This window comes from Cinclus cinclus, chromosome 2 (assembly GCF_963662255.1).
Source record: "Cinclus cinclus chromosome 2, bCinCin1.1, whole genome shotgun sequence".
NCBI classification, from domain to species: domain Eukaryota; kingdom Metazoa; phylum Chordata; class Aves; order Passeriformes; family Cinclidae; genus Cinclus; species Cinclus cinclus.
This window is the reverse complement of record NC_085047.1, coordinates 6,400,497-6,424,598: the sequence shown is the minus strand read 5'-3', so window position 1 is coordinate 6,424,598 and position 24,102 is coordinate 6,400,497. Positions and strand designations below refer to the sequence as shown.

Sequence of the window (24,102 nt, the reverse complement as noted above, 5' to 3'; positions counted from 1 at the left end):
TCCAAACTGATACCTTAGTTTATTAAACCCTACCTCTAAATATATGTATAGAGATTTGCTTTCTGTGCCGAACAATAATTCCATCACCATGCACTTGTACATCTGTAAAAGCTGGGGTTTTTTGGGGGTTTTCTTTTGTTTTTGTTTTTGTTTTTGTTTTTTTTTAATTGGTGGAAATTCTGTGAAATCCAAAACACATGAGATTGAACAAACTCTTCTACCTCTATCTGTTATGTATTATTATGTATTTGTCAGTTCATTTGCCCGCAATCATATTTTATATTACATTTCATTTCTATTTTGATGTCCTCATAGGGGGCCTTCTCTTTCCTTTATTTCTCTAACTCACTTGTGCATATCTCTCTATAAAGGTAGAAACTGAATAGAGCAGAAAATTGAAAAAAAAACCTGAGAAGGTGAGGATCTATTCTGCTTTCTTTCAAAATGAAGCTTAGTTTTGAATTAAGAAAATTCTAGGCGATAGATCTCTCACTTTGCAAATATTTTCACCATAGACCTCCAGTAAATTGTGCAGCAATTTTTGGACACCTTATCTTTATAAACATATAACAAAAACCATGTAAAAATTTTAGGAAAGAAAGGAAGCAGTATCCTTGGAGAGAAGCACACTCATCAATAATCTCGGCTGCTCTGTGTCTTGGTGGTAAGATCCTACAAGTTGAGGTGACTGGACATATTTAAAAGTTTTCTCCTTTAAAGTTTTCTGAGTTGAAGTGTCTCATTTGCACACACACACACACACCTCAGAGTAAAGTCTTCCTTTGCCTGTGGGAACATCTTGCCTTCATGTGAACAAAGCTTGGGCTTTGTGAAAAGAGAATTGAGCAGAGCCATGGTGTGATGTACCAATAATAACATTTATAGCTGCAATAATGGGTAGATTTGGTGGATGACCTCAGTGTTGCTCTTGAAGCAATCAAGGTATACCAAGAATGAGACTCAAAAGACTTGTTAGGACTTAATTAGAAATTCACTATATGTGACTATGTGGGCCTTTTAGTTTTGAGATTTTTCTTTGTTGTGTCTTTGTTTGAATTAAAAGAAAGAGGTATTGAGTCCTTAAAACAAAGGTGAATTTTTTTTTCCTATTCCCATTTTATATGGAGTAAAAATAAATTAAAAAGTACAAAAGTTAACTTGAAGAAAAAAAGGATCCTGGGCTTTCAGTTGGAAAATAAATATATAAAAGCATGCTCATGAGTACTTGCTCAGTCTCAAAAGCCTTCCTTCCCCCTAAGCTATCTTCTTCAAAGCACAGCCCTTCAAACTGTGTTGAAATACTCTAATTTTACATCAGTGTTGTAAAAGGACATTAAGGCATTAAATCATTACCACGACATTAAGGCTGACTTTTCCAGAAGACTTCTGGTTGGGCTGGAAGAGGTGGTCCAGACTTCAAAGCACAATGCAGATGAATTTTCTGCAGTGAGATGTCTTAAGGAATTGTGCAACAGACTTTTTGTTATTGGGCTGAAGAAGAATAGTGTTTAGTTGATATTTTCAGGTATGAGAAGTCTGTCAAGAAACTTGTGGTGGAGTTGTTGGCTTAATTTTATGGATGAATTGTCCAGCTATTATCCCTGAACACTCTCAAGGCAGCTACTTTGAAATTGCTTTTTGTTGATAAATACTTGAATAGTGGGGTGTATAGTTGAGCTGTATGAACTGATCTTTCTTCATTTATGGTGACTTCAGAAAAATAAGATACAAATTTCTTTTCCAGATAAGACTAAAAGTATGTTGGATAGGTCAAGAAAATAACATTCCAAACCTCACTAACACTTTTGGGCCGTATGTTTGGCGCTTCTACATTTTTACATTAAAATATTGTTTCTCATAAAAGAAAAATTTAAAAATTATTTTGTTACATAACACCTCTGGTTTTGGATAATGTCTCTAATAATGCACAGCTCTTAAAATACTTGATTTTATTTATTCACATATTACTAGTGTGATAATTCTGATATTGATATGATAGTTCTAATAGGATTTCTGGAAAAAAAAATTCTTTCTTTTTTGAGTGTTTTAATTGACCTTCACTACTGTTGACTTTATTATCACTAATTTGCTGCAGTAGCAAAGATTGCTCTCTAATTTTTTACCCTTTGCTATTGTTTATACCCCTAATTTTCCTAAACTTAACTTCAATTTGCCCTCTTTTTTTTTTTAAGATGCCAGCTTGTAAAATTGCCACGTCTATGAACATCATATGCAATCTTCATGAAGAAAATATTAACTCAGTGATTTCACTTGAGACTGATGATAAAGTTATAGTCTAAAAGTTGTTAATGATCTTTTGTTTCCATCCCAATCATTTGTTATTCAGGAAACTCAAACCATAAAGACAATATTAAGTGGCTTAGTGATTTTTCTAAACTGAAGCCTTTCTTGCACCATGAGGTGGTGGAATGCAGATAAGGGCGTCCTGTCTCTGTCTTTCTCATGTGGTGCTTCCATAACTCACTTTTCTTTTGAGAAAAGTTTCCTCAGTGTTTCGCTCCATTCAGGAAAGAAAATAGAACATTATCTAAGTGATATTGCTTAAAATGACCACGGGTCATACCAGGTAATACATCAGAAATGTGCTTTGCTCCAGCTGAGATGGTGAATCCTCTTGGAGATAGATGTGAATGCCTTGGAGGCTGAGAGGGGTAGAGAAAAGCTTCTGCAAAGAATATGCAGCTCTCTTAGAGATCTCTCTTAGAGCTTTGAGAACTTTTGTAACTGAGGCATCTGATCCTGTATGAAGATGAGCATGGAGGCTCAGAGAGAAGTAGGTAATTGGCTTATCTCAAATCACTAATATTTCTAACATCCATAACTTTGTATTAATATATATTAGTACTTATTATTCTATTTTTGCTATTTAATTACCTAATTATTAAATACTTGGCAAATTTTTCTGGAGTTCATCTTAGCCTGTGTTTCTACATTATATAAAGGAAAAATATTCAATAAAATGTTTCTTACATTAATTGACATTTTTCTTTAGGCAAATATGGTATTTCTCCACTTGCTTTCAGTATTTAATTATTTCAGTATTCAAACTGACAATAATTTTAAATATTCCTGAACAAAACTCAGAACTCTTCCTAACATCACTCTTCACAGCATAGGTTCAATCTAAATATGTGCTGGGATCTAACATGTCTTTAGCCTCTCCTCTAAAATGGAATCCTCTCTGCTGCAATCAAAAACTGCTTTTCCTAACTCTTAACTGCTTGAATTCTTGATGCAATACAATCAATTCTCTTAGCTTTGTAATGAAAGTCACATTTTTTTATTACTGAATCCTGTCATAGCCTTTCTGCATTGGATCTTACTCTGATTTGTTATGCCTTAAACATGAATCACTTTGCTTTGTCTCAAAGATTCCAGAGTGTTTTGGCAGTTTTCACAAAAACCTCCTGGCATCAGTCTTTCTCTATGATTCCCACAGAAAGGGGAGCAGACAGCAAAAATAACCAGGAGGACAGTAAGGATGCATCTCAAAAACATCCTTCTATTCAAGGAGGAAAAAAAAAAAAAAAAAAAATTAAAACCATTACTACCAAAGCTGATGAAGTTTGGAATCTGCCATGTGAGCATGTCCCAGAATGCCCTGACTTCTTTTGCCAGCCTGTGGTTCCCTCACAGGCACTGAGAGTGTTCTAATCCCATGTGAAGGAACTTTTCTGGCAGGTGCTTAGGAAGAGATCTCCAGATATGTGGTGCAAGCTGATGTGTCATTTGTGACAGGGACCCCAACAATTTTAACAATTTTCAGTCAGACCCTTCCCTTCTATCCCCACAGCTTGTTTACTCCCTTGAAGAAAATAGTTGTTTTCCTTGATTGCCTCATACCTGAGGCATATTTATCTTCCAGCTGAAACTGTGCTTATTAATCCTCATGGCAAGTGTAGAAACAAAAAAAAGGAAAAAAAGAAAATCTAAAGAGTAGGAAGGACAGAAGAACGTTTGGCAGGGGAAAAAACTCAAGGACTGGCCAAAGTGTTTATTCTTCAGATATTGCTGTGGGTCATTGCATCACTGGGTTTATTTTTTCCCCCAGGGGTTTTGTAGTTTACATTTTCTGCAGTTTTCCCAACCCTTGATTGGTGGGAAACAGGGAGGATTGAGGGATGTTGCTGGTATGTTGAAGTGCTTGATGGAGGAGAGCTCTGGATGGCTTTCATCATTTTGGAGCAGGAACTGAAATCTCTTTGCACTGCTTTGTGGATCACTTTGTTTAAAATAAATTAGCAGATATGATCAAGCATTCTTTATTAAAAAAAACCCTGTGATTTTCACTGGTGAACTATCCTGCTTGATAGCATCATAATTGAGGTACTAAATATCTGCCAGCCTGAAGGGAAGCTGGGTAATTTTAGCAAAATTAAGTCTTGACAGTATTGCATGGATCCCACCATTCATAGCTATGCATTATACAAAGCCAAAGAATCATGGAAGGAATTCAACTGTATGTATAGAACTCTTTTTGAGGACAAAAAAAAAAATCTCAAAACCCAAAAAAAAACCCCCGAGCATAAAAGGTTGACAGCTGGAAAGATAGGGCCTTATTTTCTCAGGTAGTGTACTTTGGTGATAGGAATGTGAGAATTAAGTGTATTAGTCAGAGACTGTGCAATGAAGTGCAAAAATCTATGTTTTAGGTTTCACAGTGCCAGTCACTTTCCCAAGGTGATTTTTAATAAAATATAGCAATCCCACTGTGAAAAAGTGTTTCAGATTAGTGTTGGAACCCTTTGATTTTATTTTGAAATAAACTTATTTGAAATAAATGACAGTCCCTGTTATCTCTCTTTACTAACCTTAGAATTATTGCTCTGAGTTTGGAGTTGTTTAAGCAACTTCAGTGATTTGCCCTGAATTTCTCGGAGAAATAAAAGTAGCAACTGTAATAAAATAGAGATCAACAATCTGTTTACCTCCATTTAGTTTCAACACATGTCCTTAAATGAGGAAATTTTGGAAAATTATCTTTACCTTCTTTCTTTTCGGTGCAGTTCTGGCTGAGCTTTTTGAAATTTTGTTTTTTGTGTATGTGTGTGCAGAAAGAGTCAAGTGTCATTCTGAGAAAGCTGTCATCTTTGTTCAAGGCTGCTGGTGTCTGAATTTGTATTGTGCATTAGCTTTTCCTTATAGGTTTTCAAGGGCCAGCTGCTGGTACTTTATTTCATTTAATTTTGAATACTCCTATTTTACAGCTTGGAAAAAACAAGGAAATATGGGTTGTCTGCTTACTTAAAAAGAATAAAAATGAACATCACAGCCTTAATGTGATTTTTAAGCAGTGGCAATGGGCCTAGAACACCATATTAATATTGATAGAATGGTGTGTTTCTGGGGAAAATTGTGCTGGCTGTATTCATACAAGATGTTTGGTGGCTTTTGTGGTAACAGTTTGTCATGAATGCAGTGAAATTGGCACTACAGGTATAAGGACAACTACTTTTTAAAATGCAGTTTTGAGAGGTTTTGATTTTGTTTTTTTTTTTGTTTGTTTGTTTGTTTTTTTTTTTAATCAGAGTACTAAAATGAGCCTCAGGAGATCTGTTCTGAATTCCCCTGCCAGGCTCAGAAGTCTGTAAAATATAAGACATTCCACTTAATTCTTCTGTGTTCATTTCCTCAGCTCTGAAATGGGAATAATACTGCACCTTTTTCCCTAAAGTTTGGTCTGTACTGCCCAAAAATGATCTCACAGGTCTTCAAGGCAGAGGCCCATTTTTTACTGTTTCTTGATTTGTTAATGTAGAGCTGTGAACTACATATACATATATATATATATATATATATATATATACACACACACATATGTATGGAGACTTTTTATAAGTAAGGTGTCTTCATTTGAGGCTGTGGTCTCAAAAAATGCTCTAACATTTTTCCTTTTTATTTACTTAAAATGTTGAATTACCAAATTATCTTTATTAGCCTGTTGCATGCCCTGCAAATTTCACTCAGTTTCTTTCATGAAAGTTGCATAAGCTTCAGTGCAGTATTTGTAGCTAATTTAATAAGAAAGGTGAGCTTTATACAACACGGACTACTTTAAAACAATAGGCTTTGTTATTATTGCTACTGTTGAATTGGAAAGGACATTTTTAACTTCTGGCAAAACTTTTGCTGAGTTTGGGAAAGAAATTAGGTCTTATAGTACTTCTGGAGTAAAGTGAAGTAGGTATTATATTCATAAAACTCCAGAACATTAAAGCTTAATCTTTCTGTTTAATGCTTGGTTTGATTTGTCCTTAGATGTAAATCTTGCACTAATAACCATTAATGAAGTAAAACTTAGAGGGCTTGAAAACAGAATCTTCAGTATTAAATCATTTTCCTACTTGAGAATTTAAATTTTTCTTGCACTAAAATAATTTTCAATATCTAATTACTAGTTTAAGTTATTATTTTGTTAAATTTATCCTTTTTAGGAGACCTATGTGTGTCACCTGGCTTTAGCCCAAATAGAAATTAGGCAGCAAGGCATTACAGCCTATTAGCTTCCTATAGTCCAAATGCTGCAGATGATGCAATCTTCCCCACCAAAACCGAGCAGCAATAGGTAAATATATTGTGAGACAGTACATTATGTCACCTTTTATTCTTCTATTTCACTGGGAGCAGGGACAGGGAACTTTTTAAATGGCTGGGCTGGTGACAAACAACAAGTGTGACGGGCGGTGAAATGGGAGCGTGTTCCAGCATCTCCAGGCCTTCATTGCAAACTCCTGTCTCTGTTTCAAGGGAGCTGCAGCCAGAGTGCTTTTGCTGATAGCAAATTCAGTGGAGTGCTGTGGGGAGCAAAACCATCCCTAAAGTAAGCACTGAGGGCTTCAAAGGCCAAACCCGACATTTTGAGAGCTATTGAGCCACCAGGGCAGTGCTCACATGTTCATGTTAGATGCTTTCCTGTGAAATGCTTGATTCAGGTTTCATGGGGTCCCTCTGTGCAGCTCCACCAACTGAGAGTGCAGCAGACTGCTTCAGTCCCCAGGTGACAAAGCTAAATTTGTGGCAAACTCAGAAAGATCATGGTTTAATACCCTAAAAAAAATACCTTTCCTTTGTGTGTTTTTTGTTACTCTTAGAATTTTCAGCAGGTACCCATGAGCATTAAAAAGCACATAGTTCCAGTGTCTGCTAAATCCTGGATTCTGATCTGTGCAAGCAAAGAGTGGGTGCTGCCTCTGCTCAGCATATTCTGCCTGTTAGGGTGCCTATAGGTAGCCTAGAAGGGGTGGGTTTTACCTTTAATACCTTTAATACCCTAAATACCCCTCCTGCCTTCCAGACCCAGCTCTGCTGAGGATCTGGGCAGGTGCACTTTGAGGGAGGGGAGAAGTCAAAGCCAGTCAGTGCTCTCAGCCCTGCAAACTTATCCTCCCTTGTTGTGTCTTCCTACCACACTCAGGTACTTCCATCCTACTGCTTCTTCCTTCTCGCCTGCCTGAGCTCCACAGCTGCTTGTTTTCTGGCAGCTCTCACATCTGTCCTGGGCCTGGCCTGGCTTTACTTGTGGAAAATCAGCCTTTCACACACCTGTGGTCTTTGTGAGTCCTGCTGTTGCTCTGGTGCACAAAATAAATGAGATATTCACGACAGGAGTTCTTTCTAGACAATTCAGGGAAGCTAACTTCTTCATATTTCAGTGTCAAACGAGATGGCATAATCAGAAATAACTTGCTACTACACCTTGTTTTTTCATATTCTTTGCTTTTTTTATTTTGTCGTAGGCAATTCCGGTCAGAGCGTGTGTTGTAAAATGTGCCACAGTGTGATATCAGGCCCTCATTTTAAATGATTTGGGATGGCAGCAAACCGCCAGTACTAAATACTAATATTGAAACGGGCTTTGCTCTTTTGAGTTATATTCTTAACTTTCTAAGGACAGAATTTGGGCCAGGGATGTGAAGATTCCAAGTTTTTGCTTGGCTCTTTGATAACAGAAGGAAACAGGCTTTTTTTGTTGTAATTTTTAATACTTCATCCTCCTTCATTTGCTACTGAAACCTATTGCTTTTGAAATGGGGGGGAAAAAAATGAGAAACCAAAACACAAATGAACCAGCAAGCTGTAAAACTTTCTATAAGACGAGAAAACTATTGTTTTTTTCCAGTTCCTGATTTGTTCTTTCCTGTTCCTAATTTCTAGTAATTTCAGTCCAACTGTATGTCTTGTAATATGAACTCATCCACTAGAAGTCTTTATTGGTACAACTAAAGATATAGATCTACATGGAGCTTTTGTTAAAAGGGTTTGGATATTTTTAATGACATCTGATTTGCTAGCCCAAATGTCAAGCACATAATTGCCATTTCAGAGTTTCATAAATCTGAATCAATTAGTAAAAAGAACCCCTTGACCTTGTGTCCATGAGCATTCATGATCATTCAGTCTAAGTGCTAAGGAGCTATTGGCACATGATGTTCAAGCTGAGTGATCCTTTTGTTCAATCTCATTTTCTTGGAGCAAGGTAAATGCAGCTCCCTTTGAGTGTAAAACCTTGCTAAATTATTTAGTGCTACATACCACATACTGATTAAATTTTTCACAGAGTAGTGAGATTGTTTCCCAGGTAGGTCATCACTCAGTTCAGTTTACCACTTAAAATTTCTTTCATTCTCAGTCAAAATATAGCAAGGACCATCCATCATTATCACTCTGTCCTTTAATTTTTCTGTCAGCTTTTGTCAGGCTTGAAACAAAAGCCTTTACATTTTTATCAACTGCAGCTATTGTTGTCTGATTTGTGCTCAGTCATGTCAAAATATCGGTTGTGTTTTTACCAAAAAAGTCAAATATTTTCAATAGGTCAGATCTATCTTTCACATAAGCCCACTAAACCAAACAACCATTTCTCATTTCTTTGGAAATGGAGAGTAAAAATGCTCAGGGCCAAATTGGCAGGAAGAGTAAATTATCCAGGCTCCCTGCACTTAAATGGATGGATGTCTTCTGCCTTAGCAAGGAGAACACAGCATCAATTCAGGGAGAAAGGAGAAGCAAACAGGAAATTCTGAGCAGGTGGGGCTCAACACTTCTTGGAGCTGATCTTGTGCAACACCGCTCTGCCGCTCCTGAGCACTTTGCATCTGCGCCTCCGCTGAAGAGCAGCTTCCACACCAAGCCTGGTTTGCCTGTTCCTTCTTTTTCCACCATCCACTGGGAATCAGCCCTCAGGTTTCCTGCTGGCTGCTCTGCCCTGGCTCCTTCTTGTAGCATGTTAACAGGCAGCAGTGGCACAAGGAACACGTTTCAGAGCCTTCCTCTGTCTCCTCTCTGCAGCATGGAGCTCTGACATTGTGTCAGGTCTTCACTGAAATGAGGGCTCTGGGCTGAGCATTTGCAGCTCAGCTCAAACCTCCCTGTGCCACTGGAGAGAGGTCAGGAGCCCGTCTTTCCTCCTGAATTCCAGTTCAAGCCTCACCTGTATGCCCTGGGGAACAGAAGCGTCAAAGGGCCCACGGGAGTCCCTTGGCTTGAAGGTCAACCCCTTTTCTATTTCCAACAGCTTTTATGGAAACAATTAGTTCTCCATGAGTTGTTTGCATTTCAAAGCTAGCAAGATGATGAAGTTAATACCAACTTAATTACATTATTGGATTTTTGACTGAATATCTGTCTGTCAACAAACATTCAGTTCAGAAGTGAGGTTTCAAAATTAATGGAGACAATTATTGCTTGACTTTAGATCTCCTGAGCATGGCTTTTCTATCCTCTTCGGCTCCCCATTTGCAAAATATAGCTATTTTCTGCTTCACAGGAGGCTAAGGATTAATACCTTACTATTATTGAAATAGTAATCTGGTGCAGTGATTTGGGTATGGCTACTTGAATTAAAAAGCTCTGCTCTGCAAGGTCTCTCGGTCATAATGATCCTTGATATTTAGTGGCATGAGAGGCATAAACAAAAATTCATTTTCAGCTGAACATTGCGTTCCACTAGATTCAGAAATTGCAAGACAAGGAAGCGGAATTTAGTTTCACTTCAGCACAGATTTCTGCAATTCCTTTCTGTTATGATCCTCCCTGATAGGAAGCTCAAGAGGACAAATCTACATTGTCCCTTTGATAGCATGTTCTGAGCAGCTGCCAGCAGGGAGCTCTGGATGACAACTTGTGCCTCACTAGTGAAATAAGATAGGTTTGCCTTGCAAGTAAAAAAAATTAAAAAAAAAAAATACCAAGAGAAACAGGTCAAATTGTAATTCCCTTTTCTGGCAAGAAATGGAGCAGCACACCCTCTATGAAGCACAGTGATCCATATAGTTTAAACAGAAACCTGTGCTGTTAAGTATCAGGGGTTTTTTATCCATAGTCCATGTGCTTTTGGGAACTTCCAAGCCCATTTACCTCCTACACCTGCAATGCATGATGAGAGACTGAGGAGCACTGGACATTTTTTCTAGTTTATTTCTTGGTCTGCATAGTCTGTACTCTCTTATGCAAAAGCCTTTTCAAGGCAAAGATAAAGTTTTCATGAGAATCCATAAATCTTGGAAGAACTGGTAGGAGCCTTTCCATCAGATTCAGCAGGCACCATACACACAAGTCTTTTTTTTTTTTTTTTTCCCCAATGTGGGGATCATTTCAGAGTGTTGTGCTTGGATCTGGGCCATCCAGAGTAGGATTTAAGGATGATGAGACGTGGTCTAGGCATTCCAAAAGTGTTGTCTGGAGAGCTATGAGCTATTTGGTTATTTTGCACGTTCCTGTTGCAGACTCTCATGTTGTTAATGAGGTTAATTCCACTGGGCAGAGCCTCGAACCTCAGCTGGTTCCAACCAAACCTTTCTAGAGTCCAGAACAGACTCAGATTTCATTGCCTGGGCAATGCAATGCTCCTCAGGCTGCTGATTCCTGCTTTCTCCCTTGTGCCGTGGTCTTTAGGAGCAGGTCCTGGTACTGCTGTGGGCAAAGCAATCAGATGCAATCATCTTCATGGTGAATTTCATCTCACTGCAAAGAAAAAATGGAATGCTGTTCTTTGTTCTTGCATCCTTTTTAAGAAGATGTATTTTCTTTGAGGTTTCTGCCAGGTTTCCATTTTGATGTTTGGCATCAGAGTTTATGACTTTCATCAGGAAACAAATTTCTGCACAATTTTTCATGATTCTTAATATGATGAGATCACATCTGTATTAATACACTGACATATCCTAGTTCGTGTTAGCTAGAATACTTCCTGGGTAGCCTTTCATTTTAAATAGGAAATCTCATTTGAAATTATTCAATCAGAAGAGAAACCAGAAAGTTCTAAGTTCACCAGTGACTCATGTGAGCTATTATTTGCAAAAATAGGTAAACAGTATGCTTGCAAATTGGATAGCACTGTCATAAAACCACAACTTGTCATTGCAGTCTTAAGTAATTGCTATTTAAGAAAGATAATGAATGGAACCATGAGTCACATTAATTAGTTTTACGTACAAGAATGATGTATAAAGCTTTTCTAATAAACAAGGTTTTGCTCTCCTTATGAAGTAGGTGGGGATATTTTCCTCTTTCATTTAATTTTTAACAGATGCTTATCAGGGAAGGAGTTTCCCTTTATGAGAAGAAATTGCATAGATCAGTACATGTGAAATGTATCTTTTTAATGCTTCTAATGCTTGTTTTACTCAGTTCTATTTCATTATTGTGATACTCACACTCCAGGTAATATTATCATTATTCCCGGTGATTAATATGTCCCAGGCGACAACTGGGCTGGTTTTTAAAAGCCTGTTCTAATTTTTCTGTCTTGAGAATATTTTATACTGGGAATTTGATTAAATATCAGTGTACATTAGATTAAAAATCAGTGTACAGATGAAAGATGGATCTTACACTGTTTTCTGATGGCTTCTGAAGTAGAACATCACACAAGTATAGATTCCAGAGAGCATAGTGTTGTTTTTCATCAAAACTAGATAAATACAGAAATAGCAGGTGACTTATATTAACTAAGTAATTAACTAAGATATTAACTGACAGGAGACTTAAACTTGGAAAATAATCTGTCGTCCAGCATGGAAATAAGGTAAGCGTGCTACTTTGAAGCCTTAAGAGAGTAATTATGCAGTGCTGAGCTCAAGACCCTGTGTCTGAAGTGTGTTCTGTAGGGCCCAATACTGAAAAGCTCTGAGCTACTTCAGCTTCCATTGATTTCAGTCAGAATTGATGGTACTCAGGGACCAATTGCACTTCTTCCACAGCAAGGGAAGACAGATCGTGGGTCAGTTTTTTGCTCTTTTATTGCACTAAATAGCGCCCTTCAGAAATATTTTCAGTGAAATCAGTATGGAATGGGTTACTCACCATCAGCTGCTGAGAAATGAGTCCTTCCCTTTCAAACCTGTGATATAAATAATCTGAAAAATGCCAGATGCTTTTTATGTCTTCTCAGAAGTTCTTTTCTCTAGTTCTCTTCAGAGCTCTTTTTGTTGTTTGTTTGTTCTTTAAAACCTGCAGTCACCTTATAAGTAAAGTCCTATTGGTCTTTATTGCTTGTGGCAGTGTAATCAAAGTATTTTCTATATGGACATCTGGTTATGTTCTGCTCTGTACTGGAGCGTTCTGCATCAGGAGTTGTTGGTTCCTCTGCAGAGAAGCAGTCGTGCCCCTAATCCTGGCACACCTGCACTTGCCTGAGCGAAACCTGAAGGGTTTTATAAGATGCTGCCATCATTTTATGTATGATATTTTTTTCCTGACTTGCATGCATGCTTTTTATTATCAGTAATATTATTATCATTTCTGATTTTTAGTTTGAAGGTGTTTTAGAAAAGTATCGATGTGTACTAACAATAAATTGTGAGCATTAAGGATGACTGCAAGATGACTGTACCTGAAAATTAGGGTAAAGATTTTGAAATATACTCTGCTCTGGATCTTAGCAGACAACTGTGTCTTAAGCAAATGTGTGGGAAGAAGAAAAGCAATCCGGAAAAAGCAGCTCTTATAGTTAGTAGCATTTTCTCCCCTTTTTCCCTTCATTGAGTCTGTCTGAAAGTGGGTGTTTTAACATACAGCCATTTCTCCTTAACATGTGTGTGTTTATTTTAGCATGATGGTGTTGTTTTTTTCATCTCCCACTCTGACACAGCATGTTTCATCTGTGTATGGTTTCTACTGCGTGAGACATTTAAAATGGCTCAGCGAAGAAATGGATTCTTGTCACTTAAATTGTCACTCTCTCGTTCTGTGGAAATGTGGTCATTTTAACAGAGTTTTAAATTCCGTGTACTCAAAGATTGACTATAAAAATTGAGAGTGATAAATGTCAAGAATTTAAAGGTACTCTGCTGTACCTGTAATAATTTATGTTAATCATGTTTTAATTTAGTCATTTTCAACATGCTTGTATTTACAAATTAAACCACTATTATGGTTCTCCTTTGTTTGCATGATATGATTTTATTTTTTATTTTTTTTTCCACTCACCAGATGTTTTCAACACTTTGCTTCCCACTACTGTCATCCCCTCCCTTACCACTGCAACAGTCACAACCAATGTAGCCTTAAAAGCCAGCACAACCACATCGGCAACAGCCACCAGCATCAGAGGTACAGTATCCTTCTTTGTTATGGCCTCGGAAGCACATGATAAATAGGAAATTAGAGCTTTGTTGTTTTTTTTTTTTTTTTTTTTTTTTTAACAAGGATAAAAATTGCGGAAGAGAGGGTGCAAGCATTTTAGTTCAGTATATATTTAACAGAATAATCCACAGGGTGATATGTGGGTTAAGAAAGATATCGTATGACCTTGAGTGTTGTCATTGCTCTAGCAGTGTGTATGTGAACTTTGACAGGATGCTTAAATTATTTGTATACATTTGCATTTAATTTTTTAAGGTTAGTAAATTAAAATGCAGGCAAGCTATTTTTAAATAAACATGACCTTTTAAGACAGGTTATTTTGGGCGCTACCGTTTGAAACAAGCTAGTGTCTCAGGTCTGGAATTTCTGTTGATGAAATCTTGCTTGATAACAAAGAGGCATTGTTAGTCTTGCATCACCCTTGTTAGTCTTTTACAGTTTAAGGCATTCCTAATTTAGGGGTGTTGTTATCTCACCAGAGCTACAGTAAGTGAGCTAAAAGTTCTCTCTCCACTCCCTGACCCCCATCTGTTGGGTTTTTTTTTTTCCTGGTATAGCTTTTCAAGTGTTTCTGGTAATGCTTCGTTTCTTTATGAGCAAAATATAAAGGTTATTTTAATCTTTTTTTTCAGTGGCTGATCAGATAACTGTTAAATAGGGAAGATGTGTGCAGAAGGTTTTGCAGATTATCATCTTCTGGGTAGCTACGAATCTCTTGTGGTAAATGAAATGGCAGAAGGTTCCCGTGTGGTCTCTTGAAAGCTTTCGTTGCACAAGAAGAGAGGAAATTATATTCTTTTACCACACTGCAAGTGTTGACATGATGAGGTGTAGTTAAGCCAGGAAAGTTAAGAGAGTTATGAAATATTTTGTTTCTGGAAGTGTTGTTATTAGTTGGTTGTAGTGACTGGCCTGACTTGCAAGAATAAAGACTGTGATGGTGTCAGATCACCTAAATTATTCCTGCACAGGGCACAGATATTTTAATAATGTGGCACCTTCAAGTGATAAACTGATATCACACCTAAATTTGCATTTTTTAAAATCTTAAATATTAGTTTTAATGTGAAATAGCTGTTATATCAATGAAGAGAAGAAGTGTTGTAGCAGTCCTTTTCCTTCAGAAAGAGAAAGAGAAAGCTAGACAATGGAAAGCAGCCCAGTGTTCGTGGGTCTGAGAGGTTGCAAGAAGAACATTTCCTGAAAAGGAATTGACAGGAATTGTCTTGTTTTTATGAAAGGGAGCTTTGTGTAAAGCACAGAAGCTTCCAACTTTCTGAGGGCTCACATCCTGGAGGGACGATGCTCTTGGTGTGCTGTGCTGAAGTTTTTTTGCCCTTCATGAATTGTTTTCTTTTGTTTGTTATGTGGTCATAACTACATCATTGTTATGATTGTACTGATGTTTTTAATGCATTGTCTCACATCCTAAGTGTGGTTTAGGGCCTCCTTTTCTTTCCTGTGGAGTGTTCATTTTCGCTATTTATGTGTCCAGCATCAATAGAAAGGTCTGAAACGGGAGAACTTTCTTCTCAGTTTCAGCTCTAACACATGGGGGAATGCATGCAATTGGATGCTATACTGACAGAGATGCTGCTTTAATAGAAAATAAAAGAAAGAACATTGGGTGATCAACTGCTGAAACATGAGCACTCACTTTTCCCAGAAAGAAAGAAGTGAATGCAGCAAAATGGCTGAAAAGATGAGACCACTTCAACCTCAAGGAAGTGGTAGATTGAATCTGTTGGGGAGATAATCGAAGGGACAAATGAGTGTGGGAAGTCCTTTTCCTCAAAGTCTTGTATTGAAAGGAAAATGATCGTTTATCCCAATGCAGAGAAAAAATAGGACACATGTAATAAACTAAAGAAGTTGGGTTTTAACAGTCTAAGATATCAAACCTCACTAAAACACGAAAACAAGAGGTTACTATAAACATAAATCATGGAAGATATCAATGTGGAAGAAACAGGAAAACGGGCGTGAAACTGGGTGCAAAATGAAATGAGCAAGTCGTGAGAAATTTAGCAAAACAAAAGTGTTTAGAAATACACTAGATGAATAACAACAGTAAAGAGATCAATTTTGAATAATGAGGACAGGGCTGAAATAATTGGTATTTTAGCCAACGTGGAAGACAACTGGAGTGCTATTTCTAATGGGGGGTAGGGGGAGGTGTCACAGTGAAAATTGACCACAAATGGAGACAAGGACAGAAGACTTAGAGGTATACTCTGCAAAAAAGCTGAAGGCACCAGGCTTGTTTGGTTTTGCTTTCAAAACAGGAGCCAATATGACTCTGATGAAGAGTTAATTTCCAAATTCAGTGGGGAAAATGATTCCCTGGATTAGTGGCAAAGACATCTAGTGGAGACACTTTGTAAATGCATGGGAGACGGTGACTTCAGATATTCAGCTGTTTAAGTTCTATGACTTCCTTCATCCTGACTTTCTTTCAAAATGCTTGATTCCCATGGCAGAGGGAATTGGACAGAGTGCATCTTCTTGGGTCTCCTCATCCCCTTTCTTGGACCCATACACAAATAGTGTTCTCAGACTTTCAGTGCCTGCTGTGGAGCTCTGCCATCCTAAGATACAAGACTGAACCTCATCTCCAGTGTCAGAGCACCCACCCCACAGAGAATGACCTAAGAGCCATTTCAGAGAAGGTCAGGTTTTTCAGTACTATCTGTTGCTAGCTGAGCAAAATATACCACATAAACATATTTTCCTTTGACACCTCTGCTTCATATTACAGTAAGATTTTTGAAATGAAAGAATTTATAAGGACATTAAGTTGAGAAACTATCCATATATTCTCAAATATAATTTTTTGGTTTGTTTCTTTTTTTTCTTTGTCTTGCTTTGTTGGATCATGTCTTGCTTTGTTGGATCATGCCTTAAAGAAACACATTTTCCCCAGACTGTATGGTAGTGAATGCTATTTAATAATATCTTTTAACTGAGCTCCCCATAGCTGGCATAATAAATGTTCTAGACAGATTTCAGATTTAGATTTGCTCTAAAATTAGTGCTTAGTACTTAAGAATATCCTTGGGTGAGTTTTACAAGACGTTCCTCTGTTCTGCATGACTTTTACATAGTTCACTTTAAGTATGTGTTGCTTCACATCCAGTCACAGGAAATGTCTTTGCAGGCATAAGCTACAGGGTATAAAAAGCCAATGGAATCTGTGAATCCAAGGCATTTTGCATTCTGATTATTGTACCTCCTCATTACCAAAAGCCTTAATTCGTGGGGAAAAAAGTCTCCAAAAGTCATCACTTAATTCTGGAACCATGTGATTCATTGCTGTCCTAATTTGCCTGGCATTTAGTAAACAACATGAAAAAGGCTACTGATCCAGTTGGATGACAGCATGATAATTCATAAACTTTCTGTTTAGTGAAACTTTTCACTTTTTCAGGTAAACATATGCTTGTTTTTGTGCTCAGTCCTTCAGGAATTAATTATTCTTTTACTGGTACATTACCTACTAACTCAAAAAACCCTAAACATAATTTGATGCCAGTGAGGAACATTGCCCTTTATATATTTGTCAAGGGTATCTTAAAGCCTAATAACCATGATAAGGAATGTACGACAAAATGAGAATAAAATGTATGAGAAGAAACAAATCTGGAGGACTACTGAAAGAATAATTATACATTGTATGAGTAGATGTCTTTCTATCAGATTTGTGTAATGTTATTTGTGAAAGCTGTCCATGGATCCATGCAATTTTTCCCTTTTATGACTGGGAAGAGGCACAAGAGGATTGTGGATTTGTCCCAACAATGAAACAAGGGATGCTTCCATTGGAGAAATCCTTTGTTAGTGTAAAGTTAATTTAGGTGGTGCTGTGCCAATCTTCCTGTAGGTGGACAGGGAGTGTGATTAACAGAACAGGAGAAACCACCTCAAGTCAGAGCAGCTCTGTGTTTCTGGATTCACAGCGGGAAAAAGCTTGCGCACACAAATGTGCATAAAACCTTCCCATGGGCTGGCATTTTGTTAATCACTCTCCCCCCACACACACACAGACATAACTTTTGTTTTGCTTTATTTGCTTAAATCCTATTTCTATCAGGGAACAAAAACGTCAAAGAGGTTATAAAACTTGTTTATTTCGAGTTATTACTATTGCTGAAGACTGCATCTCATCTCCACCACCACCACACAAGCAGGTGGAAATGTAACAATGCCAGAGCATCCCAATCTCAAAAGACAGATCCATTCAGTTCAATCACACATCAGAGTGATTCAGGCTCAGCTGACTCACTTGGATGATGATTGTACCAGAATGTTCAAAGCTTTATATAGCGCTGCCTAAAAACATGTCCAGAAGTTGTTGTGTGCAGCACAGACATGATGCTGCTCCCAGGCAGCTGCACTGGGGAGATCAAGAGTTTATTTGTCAGGGTGACAACAAAGACAAAACAATGCACACATTTATATATCAGTGAAATCCCTGCCTTATTATAATATACTTAGCTTTTATTTGGTTTGGGTCTGGTATAAAATAAAGATTTCTTAAAGGAAATCTCTGAAGTTAAACTTAGGAGTTTACAGAGGCATAAGGAGGGGTTTGAGGATGTAATAATTTTGAAAACAAAAAGGAAACAAAAAAAAAAGTGCACCCAACCCTACTAGAATAACTGTGTCACTATAGGTAGCTTAAATGCAGAAACTACTTGTGCAGTACTTGTAGTTCTCTTACTTTTTCCTTTCAAAAATGCTAAACATTAAAAGTTCCTTGTGATTGTATTTTTCTTTCCCATAATCTGATTAATATAACTTGGCAGGCTGAGATATTGGCAAAAGAAAGAAACAACAAAGCAAGGAAAAACTATAGAATATTTGAGGGGCAAAGGAAATAGGGGTAAACTTAGACTTTAAATATAGTTGAATGTACTTACTTGCATTCAGCTCTGATAATAAAAATTATCATTGTCTAACGTTAAAAGTGGTTTCCTATGACAGCCAGCTAAAAGCCAGCTCATTTATATACTTTTTTATAGCTGTAGCAGTAACATAAAATCTAATTTGTGGCTGGGTTTATTCAAACTGTGTAGGAAAATTAGAACTTTCTAGGTTTGATTTCTTCTTTCTACTTACTTTTACACTGGTCTACTACTGGCTTACCCAGGGTCTAGATTTGTCAGAAGGCTGAACAAATTGAGATTCAAACAGTGCCTTAGAAATTTTTTTTTCCCCCATTAGACATTCAAGTCTTCATCATCCACTTTTCAAGAACTTCCTTCTCTTGATTTTATCCTGATTTCTTTCATTACTGTTATTTTTACAATCTGCTTTTTCCTCAGCTGTATAGATGGTGTGTTTAAAAATCGTGATAAACCCATGGTAGACCATGATGAGATCTCAAACTTATTTTCCAGGCCTCTTTTCCAAAAATCTCTAAATAGGACTTTCTTGGTCAGAACCATTACCCAGGTGAAACATCCACAGGCTAGAGCTGAGTAATAGCTAGAAAACCTTTCCTAGCATCTCCAGCCAGCTGGTAGACTGAACTGTTTGATTTTTTTTATATATATATCTAAAAATATACCTGTTGTGAATGGGACTTGGAGTTTAAGTTCTACAACAATATTTTCATGACTTAGTCATCCACAGTGCCCATTTCAGGGGTTACACAGTATTTGTTCCTTTTCTGAAGCACCATTTAATTAGGGTTTCATTCCACTAGTCAGGCTTGGTGGTGCAATTAGTGCTGTGAATTCTCAAAGCTCACAGATTTAAGATCAACAGAGGAGATTGTAGCATCTGTTCTAACTCAAAGAGCTCTTTGGTTTTCAGGTCTGATAGACACAGAGCCAGGAAAACCTTCTTTTAACATAATAAAAAAAAAAAAAAGAAAAGAAAAATTAAACAACTCTCTTTAAAACCCCTCCCCCCCAAAAAACAAAACAAAGCAAACAACAAGATTAAAAAAAAAAAATCAATCTCTAGCAGTTGCATACCTTTTTGGCTGGCTTCCTACAGATTTTTATGTCCCCATAGAATTAGAATAATGGCAAACAGTAGTGTTCATGTGCATAGTAATCACAGACCTAAACCACACCAGCTCAAATCAAGAGGCTGTACAAACTTAGTATGAAAATAACTTTTCTTTTTTTTATTTTAATTTAAGGCTAAGAATTTTGGGTGTTGGTGCATCCACACAAGATGTCTTTGTGTGTCTCAGAGGCAACTGGGCCATAACTAGCAACAGAATGAGGTTATGGAAGGAGGAAATTTTCACGCAGTGTGAAACTAAATATAAATCTGCATTATCACTAGATGTTAAAAAATGGAAATAGAAATGATGCCTGATGTCAGTTGTGAGCAGACCAAAATCAAACCCAAATGCTTGTGTGTGGAATTTCCACTTCTCAGATACTTTTAAAATATTTTTTATAGTTTTAATATCAATCTAAGAGCAATTCTCAAGGCAACATGCACATCGCTAATGCAGTCTAATCAGCATAAAAAATTCTGGCAACATGACCCACATGAGGCTAGTTACCTCCATTGCAATGAAAAGTACTTGTGCTTTGCAATTTTTACCTATACAAACTAAAGCAGAAACCTGTGGCGTTTAGAAAATGGCAATTTTCTCTGCTTAACAGCCATTATGATGTAAGATGAAGACCGTCATCATTATTACACATTATGTGGTCATATTATTCATGAAATGAGGCTGTTGCATTCTGGAACAAATAAAGATAGATTTCATGATCTGAATAGTTTGCCAAGTAAATGAATATCATAAATGAGACATAGATTAAACTACAGGCATGCTGAATACATGAAAGAAACTATCATAATATCATATTAGGAACCTGCTCTTTGTGTCTGGGACAAATATTTCTAGTGCTAACAAATCCATCCAGCTGTCAGCTTGCAGTAATGAAGTAGGCAACTTAAAAAGTACACAATGATTTCCAGCCTTGATGGATTATCACTTAACCCAAAACGCAAAGCTGTGCAGATAAGTATCACAATTGGTTGATGGTCTGATAAAGATTCCATTATATAGCTGAGCTCCAGAGAGGCTTCAGCAATGCGTCAGGAATTTAAACTTTCCCAGCCTAAGCTCTGATCACACTGGGGTTTTGGGTTTTTTTGGTTTGGTTTTTATTCTTTTTTCCCATCCTGCCTGTGAATTATCAAGTCTGACAGTCTCTCTTGTAAACTGGCAGTCCAAGAGGTTTTCCAAATTAAGAGTCCCTTCTGCTGGAAGAATTTTTACTGCCTGCCAAGAGCATCCTTTGCTCTGAGTTCAGCCTCAGACTTCCCCTCAGGTGACACAGGCTATGAAGTGTTAGCTCAGCCTCCACGTGCAACTAGCAAGGAAGCATAGGCATTTCCAAAAAAGTCCCTGGGAAGGACTGAAGTCATCAGTGTCACCACCTCTATGTAAAGTGCTGCACCAGAGTCAGTGTGTACTGATGCCACACTGACCATTTTCATCTGACTTCTAGTTGTGTGCTCATTTCAAGTTAGTGGTTTTCAACATTCAGCTGTAAACAAGATATGAAACTGTATTATTCATACTAACTTCCTACTCTGTTCAGGCTTAAACTGCGATTTTGGAAATAATAACTTTTTTTTAAAGTAGGTTTTTGTACCTCCTGCTTTACAAGCCAGAATTCTACTGATTTCAAGAGATTTTGGTGACCTACTATTTACATCTCTCCAGGCATTTTGGTAAAATGAGTTTATTCCATCTCACTCGCAGGTAGTTCTGAAATGGATTTATCAGGATTTTCCAGTCCAAAGAGAGACAGGCTGTTTTTGGTGTATTGTCAGTGCTGCCCTATAAGCTTGACAATGGCCTGCAGATATCCAAAGCATTTCCTCTCCAGAAAAACAGGCTGTACTGTCCTTTCTTCCAAGTAAAACTTTACATAGAGATAAGCTCATTAATTTTCAGTGGGGTTGTGTATAGTTTGGTGTGTTATTCACAGATAAAATCTGTGATCTCCTCAGTCCAGAGGGACCTGCCAGGTCGCTTGGCCTAAAGTCTTGTACAGTTTCCAGTCTCATAGATTTATAATGAGACACAGAAACCTTTATTTTATTAAAGAGCATCCACCAGAACATATGTAGACTTAATTTAGGACCTAGGGAAACAGAGAATACACAGTTCCCCTTGGTGCCTCTCTTCAGCACTTAGTTATCCTCACTGTTGCAAACTTGAGCCTTGCTTCTCACTTCAGTGTCTTTGAGGTTAACAACCATAGATTGATTCTTGAAGGCTTCACATTCCATATGCATTTTCTTCTCAAAAGGAATACTTATTGTAAAGAAGACTCTGTAAATATGCTTTGAAATCGATTCTTGCATTTCATTTGAAAGAATTGAATCTGTGATCTTTAGGATCTTATGAAGACTTTGGTTTGTTTTAAAGGCCTTGTCGACATATCTTTAATGGTGAGTTTTAAGGGAAATATATTGGATTTCTTACAGCAGAGAGAAAGATGAAGCAAAGGGTTGTTCTTGAACGTCCTTCACTGTTGTTATATTTGTACAGGATCACAAAGCTTAGTTTTACTTTATTTAGAGAGGTGTTAATGGTATTTTAAAGGCACTACCCACAAAAACTAATATTTTTTTTTTATATTTTTTCCTGGGTAAGGCAGATTTTGCCAAGTTCTGTGCTGTCAGGTTATTGATGAAATGCTTCACTGTTACAAGCAAAAGCTTGCAACTAAACATTATTATAGCTAGAAACAAGGACATCTAAAGCAACTGCTCCAGTGCCATGTGGGATGTTCAAAAAAAGACTGAAGCGGTGCTAAGTTCTAAAAACAAGGAAAGGAAAGGAAAGGAAAGGAAAGGAAAGGAAAGGAAAGGAAAGGAAAGGAAAGGAAAGGAAAGGAAAGGAAAGGAAAGGAAAGGAAAGGAAAGGAAAGGAAAGGAAAGGAAAGGAAAGGAAAGGAAAGGAAAGGAAAGGAAAGGAAAAAAGAAAGAGAAATTCTTATAGTTTCAAATGTATTACTAACACCTTTAATAAAAAATGCACGTCTTTCTCACTAACCAGTGAACTAAAGTCATCAACTGTGCCTTTGAAGCTGAAAAGATTACTCTTTCTGCCCTTGGTTTCTCTGACATTCCACTTGAAACACAGTTAATAACTTCCAGTGTGAGCCTCACAAAATGCAGAATTGATACTAATTATATTAAGTTTTTTTGGATGAAAGATGACCTTGGTGAAACTTGAAGCTATAGCATTCCCCAGAACAAAAAAAAATAAAAAAAATTAAAAAAAGCAAAATCGACAGAGAGTGACTTTGGAGATTATTTAACCCGACCTATTAATTTGTGCATGTGAAGTTATTCAGCCTGTGAATACAAAAAAGGGTATTCTTAAGGTATCCTCCTTTTTTTTTAGTATTTTTCAGAGCATTGAAATAAATTGCTGAAACATGGCCCTGGGTTTGTTTTTTTTGGTTTTTTTTTTTTTTTTTCTGTGTTAGTCATTTGGGATGTCTTTTCTGTGACAGATTCAGCGAGTGCACTGCGGAGAAAAGGAGGTGCCACAGTGCCTGGAGGGGCTGGCACGTGTGTGTGTCAGCAGCCAACAAAGGCAAACAGCTGAACAAAAATCAAATACCAGTGTTTTAAAAGATTAGCTTCAAACACACCTTTAAAGGAAAGAAGTGGAAGAGAAGTCTAGTTTGAAGTCCACGGTCTCGTAATCACAGCTGAGTTCATTTTTTGTCACTGCAAAATTGAGAAAAAGGGAGAATTACAAACTCATCTACTCTGAGAAATACAGGGTGGAAAACCTTATTCACTAACACTTGACTCACTGTTTGGCTGACTATAAAAGACCAAACAGGGAAGCAGAATTGGAACTGGCTGAAAAAAATGAAATTCAGAACCAACACAAGGAAGTACTTTTCACTCAAAAGGAAATACAATTTTTCAATAGCCAACTGAGCCAACTTTGGAATTGGAGGCACTGGGGCCATTAAAGAAGAAGGGAGATACTATTCTGGAAGAACTGTGTTAACCAGGATGACTTGCAATGGGCTGAATGGCCTTTTCCCCAAATTTATGTTCTTTTTGGAAAACTTTGATTACAAGTCATCCTGCTGTGATTTAGATAGCATGGATTTGAAAAGAATGTATCAAATCTTTTCAATCAAGGTGCTTGGGTTTCTTTCCAGTCTGAATTCTTGTAAGCCTGTAATAGAAAACCATCAGTCAAGGGAAAGAAATATCAGGAGTAGCAATTTACCTTAATGTACAATTTCCTTTCCTAACATAAAGGGTAAGAGACAAGGATCCCAGACACAAAGGCCAGAATATGAATATTTATGGGAATATATTACAAAAAGAAAGGAAAAGAAAAAAATCCCCCAGACTGACAATTTGAGGAAGACATTTTGTTTCTTTGGTACGCTTCTTTTCTTGTGGCTAACAAGTCTCTACTGTATACACATCAGGTCCTGAAGTGCATTCAGCACCCAACAGGGAAGACACAAG

The 24,102-nt window shown here is 37.3% G+C and overlaps 1 protein-coding gene across 3 annotated transcripts in view; it reads left to right on the top strand.

Moving 5' to 3' along the window:
• The window catches only part of CADM2 (cell adhesion molecule 2), a 159,275-nt gene that overhangs the window by 104,585 nt on the left and 30,588 nt on the right, over window positions 1-24,102 (top strand). Inside the window, exon 6 of one of the 3 annotated variants that reach the window (XM_062515336.1) lies at window positions 13,453-13,572. The exons of the other annotated variants lie outside the window; for them this stretch is intronic. Within the exon in view, the coding sequence (XP_062371320.1) occupies window positions 13,453-13,572 (120 nt within the window). The remainder of the gene's footprint in view (window positions 1-13,452; window positions 13,573-24,102) is intronic. 3 annotated transcript variants of the gene reach the window in all.